Here is a 17,725-nt window from a genome sequence, read left to right as displayed (position 1 = left end):
TTGTATTTAGTGTATGCTTAGTATAAATGTATTATAGTTTAAATTTATTTTAAACAAAATTTGATGAACTTTAGAGTGTTTTCTGAACCACTCAAGTAAAACTTAGGTATATCTTTATATGTAATTTCAAAATTGCTTTTATCTTTGAAATATTGTTAAAGTTTACTGCCGAATGTACTGAGAAGCATTTATAGTAAACTAAAATATACTTTAATAAAATTTCTATTGAAAGTTGGTTGTTATGCAATTTGAAATTGCACATTTGTAATAATAATGTTGCTATTTAAAGGTCCCGTTCTTTGTGATCCCATGTTTCAAACTTTAGTTAGTGTGTAATGTTGTTGTTAGAGTATAAATAAAATCTGTAAAATTTTAAAGCTCAAAGTTCAATGCCAAGCGAGATATTTTATTTAACAGAAGTCACCTACATCGAACGGCCAGTTTGGACTACATCACTCTAGCCTGGGTGCCAGCCCGAACCCCGCCCACAACATTTTTTGGACGGGAAGTTCGGTCTGGACTCGATCCATTGTGGAGTAATTATGCTCGGCTCCCAGAAGGCCGAGCCAATCAAATTGCCAGGGCGGGCTTTAATCGATGATGGACAGGCTAGCTGCGGTTACGTAACCACCCACGTCATCAAAGAGCGCTTGGGTTCACCAACGATGACTGCAGCTGGAGAAGTAAGATGTTTAGATTCCGCTATAACGTCTGTAATAAAAGAAATCGACAGCGCATTAATTTTAAAAGACGAACAAAGAACCGCAATCAAGGTATTTGTCGATGGGAAAGATGTGTTTCCCCTCCTTCCAACTGGATTCGGCAAAAGTTTAAGTACAAGTTCAACAGTCTCTCAGGAATTATTGTCTTTTGTGTTCATTCGGCACAACACCACAATAATCCACATGTAAAACTATGTGCAGCACACGTTATGGTAAGAGGCGTGACCTTTCCGGGCAAGAAGCGCTAAGCTGCTGTCGAATCACAACACAGGAACCGCAGGCACAATCCGAACTCGTTACGTATTTCTGAAGGAGGGACTTCATAGAACAAGGAAGTCATCAGCCCGTTTTTATGACAGTGGAAACAGCGGTATACAGATAAGTAAATTATGTGAAAAATACTGTGTTTTTTTTACACGCGAAACATGAACACATGTTATATTGCACACTATAAACACAATCAAAGCTTCAAAAAAACACGAAAAACAGGACCTTTAATACATTTAAAATAAAGTTAACATTTATTTCAGTTTTGACATTATTACAGTGCTATATTTAGTGATAAGAAACATAGTGAAGAAAGTTTATAGTATGTTTAAGTACACATAAGTGTCCTCTTATTTCATAGATATTATATTATTTTAAAAAGCAATGTATCTGTGCCTCACACAGAGCTATCACATGCTTCAGAAGACTTGGAATATAGTAGATATTTATCCCTTATAGAACTTGATAGCCTTGTGACCCTCATCCAGTTTCATAAGGAAGAGAGCAGTTTGGACATCTACTGTAGCTAAATATCTCCTTTTGTGTTCCACGGAAAAAAAAGAAAGTCATAGCTTTTTTTGGAATGAGAAGGTAATGATTACAACAACAGCGAAATGAGAAAATGATCACAAAATATTCATTGTTGGCTGAGCTATGAAGGGTTTCACAACAACGCCAGGATTAGACTTCTTCTAGGAAAAGACATCCTTATGTGTCTATCACCTGAAGCATAGATTGGAAGTTCCCTTTCTTTTAAGCATATCAAATGTCTATTGTAAAAGGGGTAAAATTCCAACACTGCTTAACTTTGATGTGTGAGGAAGGAAAATGGTTTGTTGCTGAGAAATACAGTAAGATTATTTAGAGCCAAATGCTAAATGGCTTTATCTAAAGGTAAGTGAATATAGTAGAAACAGGTGTGTTGACATCTGACATAAACCTGGAAGCGCTGAACGTAAAACAGCGTATGAAAATGACACAGAAGTGAAGATATTATTGAATAAAGTCATTATTGTTTTGTTTTTGTGCACAAAAAGTATACTCATTGCTTCATAACTTAGTTGAACCACTGCAGTCACATTAGTACTTTTCTGGACCTGTGGAATTAACCCTTTCAAGCGAGAGTTTAAAATATTCTAACTTTAGAAATTTGCCCTTGTTTCCATGGCGACGTGTCATGTGTGTCATGTACGCAATAACACTGCATGACAGATGGATCGCTATTATATTGTTTTTCCTTCTTTATTTAAAATATTCACAAACTTGCTTACCATGTCATCAACTATCTATTACAACTATCTGATTATTCTCAAATGTGGGTGTCTTTTGTCATTTAAAAACCTTTATAAAGTATCTTTATCTTGATCTATAATACGAGATGGGTGCTGCCATCTTAGTTTGCCCCACAGAGTCCTGTCAGTCAGATTTACAGCAGGTGAATTCTCATCAGTTTCTCCCGAAATATATGCAAGTAAGTGACTGGTGAACTGGAAGAATAATAGAGCAAATGTTATAGTTACTTAGGCCCATCATGTGTGTCTGATAAAATTATAAACATGTGTGATAAACATGTGTGTCTGGCAAATTATTTTTGAATGGATTGTTATTGCTGCTTCCACTGATGTCTGACATCAGTGTGTATTTTTATAAACTCTAAATGCATCGTTTTACTGGTGCTTATGTGTATTTGAATGTCTAAAATCTTAAGAAAAAACATTATGTGGCTGAAAACACTGCATAGCTGTGATATATAACAAGTGCTGATTGAGTCCGTTTCACAGCCAAAGCACGAAAGTATAGTTTGAATCTGGCAGTTATGTGACATCGCTGAGTGTTCTAAATACCATATACCTCTCGGATTTCATCAAATATCTCTTAAAGGTGCCCTAGAATCAAAAATTTAATTTACCTTGGCATAGTTGAGTAACAAGAGTTCAGTACATGGAAAAGACATACATTGAGTTTCAAACTCCATTGCTTCTTCCTTATGTAAATCTCTGGAAAACAGGCGAATCTCAACATAACACAGACTGTTACGTAACGTACATATTTTCATTTTTAAACACTTGCAGTCTGTATAATGCACAAACACATCTTCATTCTTTATAAATCTCTCCAACAGTGTGTAATGTTAGCTTTAGCCATCAAACTCATTCAGAATCAAATGTAAACATCCAAATAAATACTCACATGATCCGAAGCATACATGCAGCATGCATGACGAACATGTTGTAAAGATCCATTTGAGGGTTATATTAGCTGTGTGAACTTTATGCACTGTATTATAGTTGAGAGCTCGGGGGGCAGGAAGCACGAGATTTAAAGGGGCCACAGCCTGAATCGGTGCATAGTTGATGCCCCAAAATAGGCAGTTAAAAAAAAAAAAAAAAAAATTTTGGGGGGGTATTTTGAGCTGAAACTTCAGACACATTCAGGGGACACCTCAGACTTATATTACATCTTGTGAAAGAACGTTCTAGGGCATCTTTAATTTATTTTCCGAACATGAACAAAGGTCTTACATATGGAACCTTGTTCACCCACTAAATAAAAAAATTAAAAAGGTAATTGCGACTTTTTATCTCACAATTCTGACTTTTTTTCTCAGAATTAAGAGATTTTTGATCAGAATTGTGTGACGTAAAGTCAGAATTGCATGTTATAAAGTCAGAATTGTGGAAAGTCGCAATTCTGATTTTTTTTTTCCTTGCAATTGCGTTTTTTTTTATTATTAAGCAATTCTGACTTTATATCTCACAATTCTGACTTTTTTCCTCAGAATTGCAAGATGTAAACTCACAATTCTGACTTGATATCACACAATTCTGACTTTATAACTCGCAATTGTGACTATATCTCGCAATTCTGAGAAAAAAGTCAGAATTGTGAGATATAAACTTGCAATTGTGAGGGGAAAAAAGTCAGAATTGTGAGAAAGTCACAATTACCTTTTTATTTTTTATTTCATGGTGGAAACAAGCTTCTATACTTACGGGTATGGAATGACATGAGGGTAATTAATGACAGAAATTTCATATTTGGGTGAACTAACCCTTTATCCCTCTGGGGTCTGAGGATTTTTGGGGCCCTGAGAAGTTTTGACATGCCCTGACATTTGTGCTTTTTTCAGTTGTTCATAAACGTATTAATGACAAAAGTGTCATTACACTGTATTCAGCATAAACTAGGCTACAATAATATGTGAAGAACATGTATCTACATGTGTGTTTGTTTGTTTGTTTGTTTGAAGGAATAACATTTATGTGTGGTTATTGAAAAAACAAAAAACTTAAGTCACTGAAATAAGGCCAAAAAAAAAAACATTTAAATCCGTGTTTACAAGATTTCTGGGTATTGGAGGTTGTAGACTAGAGTTTTTGCTTCAAAATTATGTAAATATTATCCCGCCTACTCGTTCATATAAAACAATATACTGATTTACATTTTGTAAGGGTGCTTTCACACTTGGTTCGATTGCCTGGACCGAACCAGAGTTCGATTACTCCCCCCTTCCCCCTGCGCCCACTGGACTGTGTTCACATTATATTATTTGGGTCCGACCCGCGGTTCGTTTGCGTCATCAAACCAGCAGCTGTTTACTACGTTGCTTAGTAACGAAGGCACAGGAGAAGGCGGCAAAATGCATAACGTTGCTCTCCTCACTTTTATATTTTTTGTTTTTGAACCGTTGGTTTTGTTCATAACGGCTCTTGCGTCTATCTGCCGCGAATGTACAATGCTGAAGGCGAGCAGAAATGAGAAAAGCTACGCTACAGCTCTCTGTTTGTAGCACGTGACTCACGCTCATCGGAAAAGTGAGTGAAACACACACAAACTCACATTTTTATCAAATAATACAGCATTAATAGCGGTTCACTTCCGCAATTTGGTACGTTTGCATTCATATCACAAGCGAACCGTACCGGAGTTCACTTGAACCGCACCCCAGACCACCCTTTTTAAGCGGACTCGGGTACGGTTCGCGGGTGCGCACCCAAGTTCAGAAGACCGTGTTCACATCATCCAAACGTACCGAACTCTGACGTCAATCGAACCCGGGTGCGCACCAAAAGTGCTAATGTGAAAGCACCCTAAGACACTTTTTGCCAAGAAACACAGTATGCGTGGAGGCGTGAATCATCATGAATAATGCTGTGATTCACAACTGAGAAGATAAAAGATTTGCATGATGACCTCTAATGACCTGCATATTAATGAGGCCTTTCAGTCAGGTAGGCTGTGAAAAAACCCTCTGTGATCATGCTGATAACAGGATTAATATCCACTCTTGACAAAAAAAAAAAACATGATTTTTTTGGTGATCTCATGCATGCACGTATTATTGCACATCAGGTGAAGAAATGTTTGTTTAAGCCTATGTTAAATTACAGTACCAGTCAAAAGATTGGATGCATTACTGTTTTTAAAAGAAGTCTCAAGTCTTTAACCAAATAATGGATTTCTATTTTAATATACTTTAAAATATAATGTATTTCTGTGATGCAAAGCATCTGAACATTCCTACCTCTATGGCATTTCATATAGGCTACTATATTTGTTATAATATATAGCCTAAATGTTAATGTGCAGTTGACAAACTATAAATCATTAAGAATATCTAAGACTCAAGCTTCACATTTTGACCTCTGTTTTACTCTTAAAATCTTATATTGACCGTAATTTCTTAATATACTAAAAAGCATGCACATTTGGAGAAATATTAATGGATTCACATGTGTTTATGTCAATTTTCTATACAGAGGAGTAATATTTATTCTATATTTATCACTATGAGCACTGGATACTTTTTTCAATTCATACTTGCAGCCAGAGGGCGCTCTGTGCACCTTTAGTCCACAAATATCACAGTAAAAGAAGAGGCATATCATGTGACATTCCAGGAACTAACAGAGGCTTCCAGAGATTGCTATAACATACAGATAAACACTTTTCAAGAAAATAAATACACAATGTGAAATACACATGTATTGGCTCAGAATTTGCATCTGAATAGTGCTTGCTCCATGGGCATGGCCTCATTAGCGGACAATGAGCTGAATCACAGACGTCTGACGTGTCTTTTTTCATATAGATTACATAAACAGAATTTTTTTAGTTTTTGATTTGACTTAAACGATTTAAAACCTGACATTTCAATGTTTCTTTAGACATAAGTCTAATTTTTTTGTGATTAGTATTCACTAAGTTACGCTTCATTTTCTGAGAACTATCAGATTGGACTTCGTTCAGAGTGAGACGAGAGACAAAGACTATAGAATAACACAAGACATGTCACTCGTATTGTTTTGAATGGGAGAAAGTGTAACGCGCAATATGGCGGAATAAGTCCTGCCTTCTAAATAAGAGCCAATCGCCGACTGGTAAAGTCATTGCGTCACTTCAGCGGCCGTTAGAATCACCGGTTTCTATAGAAACAGTCAAACGCGCGCTTCCAAAGAGACGAGCATTTAGGTCTGCACATGCGCATTAGCTTGATCCAGCCTGAAAAATACAGGGGTTTTTTTTGTCATGATTTGAGCGTTTAGAAACTGAATTTATCAGCCGGTTGTTGTTAGATTTCATTGGTGATTTCAAATATGAAATTTAATCGTAAGGTTGGCGAACAGTTTTGTAGAATTTGATGTTTCCCCATTCAAAGAGATTACATGATGCCCAGGATGCCCGAGAGGCGTTTCAAAGATGGCCGCCGAGTGAAATGACTTATCTTAAAGGGACTTTGACGAGAGATCACGCATCATGTTACTTTTCTTTATTTGTACACAAATAAAAGAAGATATTCCACAGATTAATTGTATGTGCAACATTGACGTACAAGTATTTTGAGTCTCTTTCACACTGGTAGGAAAGGAAAAACTGAGGTGGTAACTTCAGCGATACCTCCAACTTGAGGGAGTTAATAGTAATACCAAGACAAAACGAGTGCACTAGAGGAGCTCATGGGCACTCCAGCTGGAGGATGTGACTGCCCCACCCCCTTAACGAGCGGCTCCCAGACACTCCAACAACAGACAATAGGCTTGTTCGAGATGAACTACATTAGCTTGCCACCAGCTGGCAAGATCTGCCGGTTGCAGGCGGGGGAGGAGTAAAGAGACAACCATCAGATTGGACACTTCGTGCTTTCCATAGTATGCTGAACCAACATCATTCATGCAGACCACGCATTTTTGCGTTGATTGTAGCCGAAGAAGTGGATGTGATTGAAATTCCTATATTTTGAATATCAGATATTCAATATCAAGATTGTTTAAATAGATGAACTTGTCTAAGAAAAAACATGTAACACATGACCACCTAGGCGGCTGGTCTCGTTTTGCTCTCACGGTACTTTGATGGCACATGTGATCGTAAGGCGGCTGCAGCGCCAATTAAAGTCAATCTTTGCAGTGCCGCATGAAGTTGAACAAGCCTAAAAGGTGTTGGCTGCGGCTGGAGGTAACTGAAAACAGAGCTGAAAACAGAGACGTGAAGTCGGACTCTTTCTGCTTCCCGTAGTGATGCTCATGCTTGTTTGCATACTTTATAACAGCTGAAGTGAAATAAATTCAATATTTGTCAAATACACAGATGTTTCAGAGACATTTTCATTCAATACTTTATGTACTTCTTAATACACCATCTGTTTGTACAAGAATAAAGTTCAACATAAGCCTATACTATTTAAAAACAACATAAGCTTATATCAGGTCCATTGAGTGTAGGCAAGACTGGAGACTGATGCGGATCGGGGATCTGGCAGAGTAGGTGGCCAGGGCAGAGCTGGCAGGGTAGGTGGCCGGGGTGAAACTGTTGGGACTGAAGACCATCTCAGCGGAGCTGAAAAAAACCACGGTGGAGCAGATGACCATCACAGCAGAGTAGATGGGACTAATGATCCCCATGTTAGAACAGAAAACCACCACAGCAGGGCAGACGGAGCTGTTGACCACCACGGTGGAGCAGAAGACCACCATGGCAAATCAGATGCCCCCCAAGGTGCGGCTGAGAGGCATGAAGTCCACCAAGGCTGGGTAAACAGAACTGGAGGAGAACAATGAAGCTGTAACAAAACCCAGGGAGGTTAGAATCAGTCGAGACAGTACAGGCAGGGAACTCAAGGGCGACCTCTGGTCGAGACAGTATAAGCAGGGCACTCACAGGTTGAAGCCAACACAGGACTGATCTCTGAGGCTTGAGCATGTTCTGGTGTGGATTCATGGACTGGAGTGGGCTCATCCACCTCTGGAAGAGCTGAGAGCAAGTGTGTGACCAAAACACACAAAATGGTAACTGCTATCACAGGAAGTGCCGCCGCTGGCAGTGGGACCTCTAGGGCCAGCAGACTCCAGAGCATTGAGACCACCAAGATGCCAGCTGCTCTTCCAGACATTAGTGATGTGTCCTTTGCTTCAGGTGTGGCGGCCATGACAGCTGGAGACACTGGCACAGCAGTCTAAACATACAGAGATCAAGATAATCCAAAGCAGAATAAAATACAACCAAGCAGAAGACGAAAACAGGAGCTCAGACACACAGTGTTAACATTCTAGCAAGACTACACAAAGAATGCTACTTCAATAAGCACAAGGTCTTCAATAAAAACAAGGTAACAATACACAGGTGTACTGAATGAAACCATAATGTGTCCAGGAAAAGGATTGTTGGGAATGTAGTCCTTAATAGTAACAAAAAGACAAAAGAAGTGCCCTCTGGAGGAGCTTATGGGCACTCAGGTTGGAGGATGTGACAGTTAGTTATTTCTGACTTATTAGATTTGCCATTAGCAGGGCAACACACAATAAGCTGGTTATTTTAACTAAATAAACCTTCAGGGGTTTGCGTTCAGACCCTTCTGCTTTGCGTTCAGATGTTGTGTTCAGTAACCTGCAAAAAATTGTTGTATTTATTCTGCTGTAATAGACCCAGATTTAATATCTCAAACATATACCCTAGTTCCTGTCCGTGCTGTTGTTTGTGGAAACATCCAGTACATGACAGGCTATACAGTTTGTCGTTAATTTAAAGCAGAGCTGAAGCAGAACTGCCTTGATAGGCTGTCTGATTTTTTTTTGTTTTGGTGAGAAGAAATTCCAGCTGAAGTGGACTCATTTCTGCCTTGACTGGGCATGCCTTTGAACCTTTGGATATATTAAGTGGTTCATGGCAATTTCTGAAGATTCTGTGGGATTTTCTGTTGTTGTTGTTGTTGTGTTTTTCTGTCTGCATAAAACATGTAAGTGGGTAAAAAGTAAGAAATATACAAGTACAGTAAAAAGACAGATGACTTCAGGGATAGTTTAAAGAAAAATCTGTCATGATTAATCACCCTCATGTGTCACGAATAGATACAAAAATATTTAAAAATCCAAAACAACACTCAGAAGATCACAGGAGAATAACAAATCACAACCACATTAATATTGACAAAACCGGACAAATGAACTTAGGGAGTGAACTTAATACATAGGGAAATTAACTTAATACATAGGGAGAGTAAAAGCCTAGGTATACTTCATTTTCCACGTTCCTCTCAGTCTTGGACAAATTCGAAAGTGCGAGCCTTTCAAAGTATGCTCCTTTGGCCATGTGCATGGAAAGACGCATTCGGCACATGCACACGATCTAGTGCACTTTGTTTTTAAGTGCTCAAGTAACTCCTAATACGCTGTTGTACGCTCAACATTCACACGGTTACAAAAATTGGGCTGCATGTGGACGTTGTGCAAAGACATCCAAAAACAGAAACTGATGAGGGATAATTAACAACCAAGGAAACTAACAATGAACATGGTCAAATGGGAACATAGTGAAAATGAAACCAAAACAGAACCTAACAAAATATACACAGAATGTTTTTTCTAAAACCCTTTTTTGTTGTTGTTGAATGTAAAAGAAGATATTTTGAGAAATCTGATTTTTTTTTTTTTTTTGTCCATGCAATAGAACCCAATGGTCACCAGAACAGTTTGGTTACCAACATTCTTCAAAATATCTTATTTTACAATCTGCATAAAGAAAGAAATATACACAGATTTGGAACCACATGATGGCATAACTACACCACAACTGGTTCCTTAAACAAACTTTCTGAGTGCTGTTCAAAATTGTGTATTCCAACAAAAGTTTTTGTAAGTGACATATATATATATAATTTCTAATGCTATTATTATAGTATAGATCTTATGTTGTAGTAGTGTTCCTGATGTCATTTCCCTACTCCCTACATAATGACTGATTCGATCGGTATAACCTGAGATGGAAACATCTTTTCTGGTTCATTGCTTTACTTAGTCCATTACATATTTAAATTTTCCTCTAAAACACTGTATCTAGCCGGTGTCTGAATGTTCATAAACAGTATACCATTGCACAACTTTTTTACTCTTGAGCAAAAAAGGAAAAGCTTTGATGTAAAACAGAGCAAAAATTGTAATAAGTCAAATTGTACCTTTTTGTAGATCTCAGGAACATGCTGGCCTTTATGTTGTTAGCATCACTCATTGGGTATTGAACAGAGATAGCATTAAAATTAGACGCACACATGTAGGAGACAGAAAACTGAGAGCATGGAGTCTGTTTGAGGGTTTGAACCTACATAGCCCCATTAAAACAAACATACTGTTAAGATTTATTAAGTATTATGCTCTCATTTGTATTATTTGTATTCATTTATATTTGTATCTTATTTTCCCAGCTTTTTTTTTTTTGTTTGTTTGTTTCTCTGTAACAGGCATTCCAATCACAGTGCCGAGTGTATGTCATGTGACCTAATAATTGACCGAATGATTACACGTGTGTCACAGACACGTCAGGTTCCACCTCACTCCCTTACCCACGCACCCAATCTCCAGAGTACTGATCACCGCCACCTGCAACTCATTATCACCATGATCACCTCACTACTTAAACCCCACACTCACACACACACATTGTCCGGTCTCGTTCATGATACACTAGTTGTATGCTTACCTCAAGGACTCCCAAAACGACACTTACCTGTCTCCATACTCTCCATCGTCTCCTGGTCTCCTCGTGTCTCTACCTACCTGTGTGTGTGAGTGTTCCCGTCTGCCAACTCCAACGTCTTCATCAAACTGCATCTGCAATACAAACAAGGACAGTATTACCTCTCTTTCATCCTCAAGATCTTCATTACCATCATTGCACTTACCTGTTGCTCTGCTGATTTTTCTAAATAAACATCCAAACTGCATTTACATCTGTCTCCGGTGTCTCTACTGTAACAGAAGACCGGACCATAACAGCTTACAATCAGCATGAGCCGTCAAGACCCTTTCCAGGAGCTCGTGGATGCAGTTCGGCGAGCACTCACTCCTCAACCACCGTCACCATCACCAGCACCAGCCACCGCTGCTGCCACCGCCGCCACAGTCACCTCTACTTCGCCGGTATTCACCGCCAGTCCCATGGCCAAACCGGCGCCCTACTCAGGATCGGCGGAGGATTGCAGCGGATTCCTCCTTCAGTGTGAGATGGTCCTGGAGATGCAGCCGCACCTCTACCCCACCGATACGGCGAAAATAGCGTTCATTATCTCCCAACTGCAAGGTAAGGCCCTACAATGGGCAGATTCGCTCTGGACTCAAAATGGATCAGTTGTCAAATCCTACACGGCATTCGTTACCCACTTCAGAGAAGTCTTCGGAAAACCTTTGGCAGATTCCTCAACTGGTGAGAAATTGTATAATTTAAAACAAGGAAATAAGACTGTTAACGATTATGCCTTGCAGTTCAGAACGCTCGCCGCAACCAGCGGATGGAACGAACAAGCCCTCATCACTACCTTTCGACAAGGTCTGGAGCCAAACGTGCGGCTGCATCTCGCTGCATACGAGGACTCCATAGGACTTGAAAGATTCATCCAACTCGCCATCCGCGTGGGTTCTCGTATGCAGTCGTGTCTCCTCGAGCACCAGGGCCAGTCACAGGCTACACCTCTCCTCCGTCGGTCCGAACCCGTCAGCTCCCCAGAACCAGCCCCCGAGCCCATGCAAGTGGATAACTCCCGTTTGTCACCCACAGAAAGACAGAGAAGGCTGACCCTGAATCTATGCTTATACTGTGGATCTCCTGGGCATGTCATCTCCACATGCCCAACCCGTCCTCCTCGACCTGTGGTGAGTGCTATCATTCCCTCTATCCAAAAGATGAAACCACTCACTACTGTAGTAAACCTTACTGCTGCTACTGCTTCCATTCCAGTGGTGGCGCTCCTCGATTCAGGGTCAGCAGGAAATTTCATCTCCGGCGCCCTCTGTCGACACCTCGGGATTAAGACCTCGCCTTCTCCGATTAGCTACCAGGTCCACTCTATCACGGGCAAACCCCTGAGCCGCAAGACGATTCGACGCGTCACTGGACCCCTTCAACTGCACGTGGGTATCTTCCACACCGAATCCATCCATCTGCTGGTTCTGGAGGAATCCACCGCTGACGTGGTTCTAGGGCGCCCGTGGCTGGAACTCCACAATCCCAACATCTCATGGCGCACGGGCGAAGTCCTGAAGTGGGGCGACCACTGTTTCCCTGGCTGTTTTCCAGAACTTCCCATTCCAAGATCTCCTCTCTCAACAAGTCTCTCTATCAACGCTACCTCCATCGAAAGCCCCATGGAAAAACGCTCCGTCGAAGTTCCACCCGACTACGCCCCCTTCAGTGACGTCTTCTGCCCGCAACGCGCCTCCAAGCTTCCTCCACACCGGCCATGGGACTGTGCCATCGATCTGTTGCCGGGTGAACCAGTGCCCAGGGGACGCATATACCCCCTGTCAGTACCGGAGGAGAAGGCCATGGAGGAATACATCAAAGAGGCCCTTAATCAAGGATACATCCGCCCGTCTACTTCCCCTGCTGCTTCAAGCTTCTTCTTCGTGGCCAAGAAGGACGGAGGCTTGAGGCCTTGCATTGATTACCGCTCATTAAACAAGATCACAGTCAAATTCCGGTATCCACTTCCCCTCGTCCCAGCGGCTCTGGAACATCTCCGCGGTGCCACTGTGTTCACCAAGCTGGACCTCCGCAGCGCGTACAACCTCATCCGGATACGCGAGGGGGACGAGTGGAAGACCGCCTTCGTCACGCCCACCGGCCACTATGAATACCTAGTTATGCCGTATGGCCTGGTCAACGCCCCCTCCGTATTCCAGGACTTTATCCATGAGGTGCTCCGGGAGTTCCTCCACAAGTTCGTCCTCGTGTATATTGATGACATCCTCATCTACTCCCGGAGCTTGGCCGAACATCGCCACCACGTTGCGGAGGTCCTCAAGCGCTTACGGCAGTTCCATCTCTTCCTAAAAGCAGAGAAGTGCTCGTTCCATCAGCCCTCAGTCCACTTCCTAGGATATGTGATTGACCACAGTGGCATCCGGATGGACGAGGGGAAGGTCTCTGCCATCCAGAACTGGCCCACTCCAAGTACCATAAAAGAACTCCAACGTTTCCTCGGATTTTCCAATTTCTACCGCCGATTCATCAAGAATTACAGCACCATAGTCAGTCCACTCACCAACCTCCTCCGGAAGCAGCCCAAGTCTCTGTCCTGGTCCCAGCCTGCCACAGAAGCTTTCGAGTCACTCAAGAAGGCCTTCACCACCGCTCCCCTCCTCGTCCACCCCAATCCAGACCTCCCATTCGTCGTGGAGGTGGACGCCTCCACCACCGGAGTGGGAGCGGTACTATCACAGCAGCAGGGGAACCCAAGTAGGCTCCATCCATGCGCCTTCTTCTCCCGTAAGCTCAACCCGGCGGAGGTGAACTATGATATCGGGGATCGCGAACTCCTGGCTGTAAAGCTCGCCCTTGAAGAGTGGAGGCATTGGTTGGAGGGGGCAAACCACCCATTCCAAGTTCTAACCGACCATAAGAACCTCGAGTATCTGAAAGCTGCCAAACGACTCAACCCTCGTCAAGCCCGGTGGGCGATGTTCTTCTCACGATTCAACTTCACAATTTCATACCGCCCTGGTGTCAAGAACATTAAAGCCGATGCTCTCTCACGTCTCCACGCCCCCGAGGAAAAGAACGACGAACCTGAACCTATCCTGCCTGATACCCTCTTCGGGAGCCCCATCGAATGGTCAGAAGAGACCTTACCCTCCTCCAATGCCTCCTCACGCACTCCGCCGGGTTGCCCCCAAGGCTTACGCTACATAACCCGGACACGACGCACTCCACTCCTGCACTCCGTTCACTCCTCACTTGGCACTGGTCACCCGGGGGTCAATGAGACCCTCTCGCTGCTTAAACAGCGCTTCTGGTGGCCCAACATGGCCAGCGACGTCAGAAGGTACGTGCAGGGCTGCAGGGAGTGCGCCATCTCCAAGAGCCCACGCCATCTACCAACCGGCAAGCTCAATCCTCTGCCCGTTCCTGAGAGACCCTGGTCACACCTGGGAGTGGATTTCGTCACGGATCTCCCAGAGTCTGATGGTCACACCTGCATTCTGGTCGTCGTGGACCGTTTCTCCAAAGCCTGCCGTCTAATACCCCTGGAAGGTCTACCGACTGCCATGGCCACAGCGGAATTAATGTTCAACCATGTCTTTCGTCACTATGGAATCCCCGAAGATATAGTCTCTGACAGAGGACCTCAATTTGTCTCTCGAGTCTGGAAGGCGTTCTTCTCCCTCCTGGGTGTGACCGTCAGCCTATCGTCTGGATACCATCCTCAGTCGAACGGGCAGACGGAACGGAAGATCCAGGAGATCGGCCGCTTCCTGCGTACCTTCTGTCACGGCCACCAGAACTCCTGGAACCAGTACCTGGGTTGGGCCGAGTACGCCCAGAACTCCCTCCGTCAAGCCACTACTGGATTAACACCTTTCCAATGCGTACTCGGTTTCCAACCCCCACTGTTCCCCTGGGACGGGGAACCCTCCAACGTTCCTGCAGTTGACTACTGGTTCCGGGAGAGCGAGAGGGTATGGGACTCAGCTCACCACCAGCTTCAGAGAGCCCTGCGCAGGCGCAAGATGACAGCCGACCTTCGGCGCTCCCAAGCTCCAACCTACCAACCGGGGCAGAAGGTCTGGCTGTCCACCAGAGACATCAGGATGCGCCTGCCCTGCAAGAAGCTGAGTCCCCGCTTCATTGGCCCGTTCACCATCCTTCGACAGATCAACCCCGTCACCTACAGACTACAACTCCCTGCACAGTACAAAAGAATTCATCCCACTTTCCACGTGTCACTATTAAAACCTCACCACCCTTCTGTTCTTCCTTCCACAGAACCTGACGTGGCAGCCGCCGAGCCCCCCCTTCCACTCATCCTGGACGATGGAACTGCTTACGTGGTGCGAGAGATCCTGGACTCCCGGCGCCGTGGTGGTCTCTTAGAATACCTGGTGGATTGGGAAGGCTATGGCCCCGAGGAACGCTCATGGGTCCCCAAGAATGATATCCTTGATCCTACTCTGTTACAGACTTTCCACACCAACCACCCAGACAGACCTGCCCCACGACCTCGAGGACGACCACCACGACGTCGGGGTCCTCGGCCCTCAGGAGCGGGCCGTGGGAGGGGGGGTACTGTCACAGACACGTCAGGTTCCACCTCACTCCCTTACCCACGCACCCAATCTCCAGAGTACTGATCACCGCCACCTGCAACTCATTATCACAATGATCACCTCACTACTTAAACCCCACACTCACACACACACACATTGTCCGGTCTCGTTCATGATACACTAGTTGTATGCTTACCTCAAGGACTCCCAAAACGACACTTACCTGTCTCCATACTCTCCATCGTCTCCATCGTCTCCTGGTCTCCTCGTGTCTCTACCTACCTGTGTGTGTGAGTGTTCCCGTCTGCCAACTCCAACGTCTTCATCAAACTGCATCTGCAATACAAACAAGGACAGTATTACCTCTCTTTCATCCTCAAGATCTTCATTACCATCATTGCACTTACCTGTTGCTCTGCTGATTTTTCTAAATAAACATCCAAACTGCATTTACATCTGTCTCCGGTGTCTCTACTGTAACAACGTGCTTATTCTGTTTAATAAAAATGTTCCAGTCAGAGCGACTGGAGGTATGGGAAAGAGTACACAGTTGTTTGCGTCTTATTTGCGCATACTCTGTTAACACATACCTCTACCTTCATTTTGACAAAACTCCTAAAACGTATACACATGCAATACACTGCAGTTCCCAGCTGAAAATGAACACTCGTGACAGTAATAAAACATCTTTTTGTCCCATGTCACAAAAATTACGATTACAGGGGCAGATTATAGATGAATAAAGATGCAGTTCCTTGCATAATACTATGTTATGACATCAATACACTTAAATACCGTAGTGCATGATTTGTAAACTTATACCTTTTGACATTTGCATCACATAAACAGCTCCATATGTATGGTTTTTCTAAAGTAGTAAACTAGCTCACCTGTGTACAGCACTGCACTTGCATGATTTCCATGAAACATGAGTCACAATAAAAGAGTTCAAAGACTAATCAAGCTAAAATGGCATGGCTGCTTCAAAATGTGCTTTTATTCCACGTTTGATTTTCTTAATGCTATCTTCTAGGTTTAGGGTAAGCTTTTAGTGTAGTTGGTATGATATTTTCAAGTGAGCACTAACCTTTTAGTGTCACTCACTGGATATTTTATTTCTGCACTGCTGCAATATGTACAACAACCAATATGTAAAACAACCAAACATCATTATATTCACATTCATCTGTTTTGGAAAGCGTCGTGAAACATGCAAGAAGCAGCGTAATATCATTTTGCAGAAATGGCGCCACAGGCAAATTTTTCCAATGAGCCTGGGTTGTTTTGTACAGCCCCAGGCAGTGCAGCCCTTGTTGCTTCGATTTACAGTAAAGCCTTCTAAAGAACTGAGCAATAGCTAACATACTGTAACTGAAACCCTAATGGCCATGAAGAAACTCAATGGAACTGAGCACCCAGAGAAAAGTGGTTCATTTTGCATTATGCATTAGGTTTGATGACACCTTTTGTTTTGAAGTGCTAATTACAGTTGTCTCTACATTCTTGATTTGTTTCCACACACTGTTGCTTTGTAATTTTGAATAGCGTCTTCAGTACTAAAAGCACCAGCCATGAAATTACTGTGCTCCCAAGCAGAGAAAATGATCTTGTGTTCACACTCCCTGTATGGTGTTCTGTTTTCACATTTCTTTTAATAGTTGCTGTGAATGACATCATACAGTGATCTGGGCACAGTGTTTCTGCTCTTTTTGTGAATGCTGTCTTTGAGACCCTTCTGAGCAGTATTAGCAGCTTTTACTTCATGTCGATCAGGTGCATTCTTTATCTGAATGCTGAGGCTGTAACTCACACCTGCTGGCATTTGTGACCCTGGAGCTATTCCAGTGGCTTTATTTCATGTCATTAATTGTGGAGTCACCAGCCCCTTGTCTAGCCATTAATGAGAGAACAGAAGGTCTTGTAACAGAGGTCTGTAATGCCATTGAGCAGAAGAGGAATAGCCAGTCTTTCAGTGTGTAAAGTGTGCTTCTGAATCTAAGCTTCAGAACCTTCAAAGAAATTTGCATTTTGTATTCAGCATTTATTTACCTAAAATGTGTTATTTCTGTATAAATGTTTAACATTTACAAATATGTTGATGTATCATCATGCATTTAGATGATGTTGGCAAGTTTCCTCACCCTAATGACAGAGAGTGTTTGTGTTACTGTAATATTGTAATTGTTCCATTTGGAGGCAAGTCTT

At 42.8% G+C, this 17,725-nt stretch overlaps 1 protein-coding gene across 4 annotated transcripts in view; it reads left to right on the top strand.

Moving 5' to 3' along the window:
* Positions 1–17,725, top strand: part of rhbdl3 (rhomboid, veinlet-like 3 (Drosophila)) — a 107,881-nt gene that overhangs the window by 21,568 nt on the left and 68,588 nt on the right. The window contains exon 3 of one of the 4 annotated variants that reach the window (XM_067374439.1): positions 10,720–16,051. The exons of the other annotated variants lie outside the window; for them this stretch is intronic. Within the exon in view, the coding sequence (XP_067230540.1) occupies positions 11,267–15,604 (4,338 nt within the window). The 5' untranslated portion in view covers positions 10,720–11,266 and the 3' untranslated portion in view covers positions 15,605–16,051. Of the gene's footprint in view, positions 1–10,719; positions 16,052–17,725 lie in introns of those variants that run through there. 4 annotated transcript variants of the gene reach the window in all.

Source organism: Chanodichthys erythropterus, chromosome 21, assembly GCF_024489055.1.
Source record: "Chanodichthys erythropterus isolate Z2021 chromosome 21, ASM2448905v1, whole genome shotgun sequence".
Classification (NCBI taxonomy): Eukaryota; Metazoa; Chordata; class Actinopteri; order Cypriniformes; family Xenocyprididae; genus Chanodichthys; species Chanodichthys erythropterus.
The sequence above is the reverse complement of the archived record's forward strand: the minus strand, read 5'-3'. Positions and strand labels throughout refer to the sequence as shown.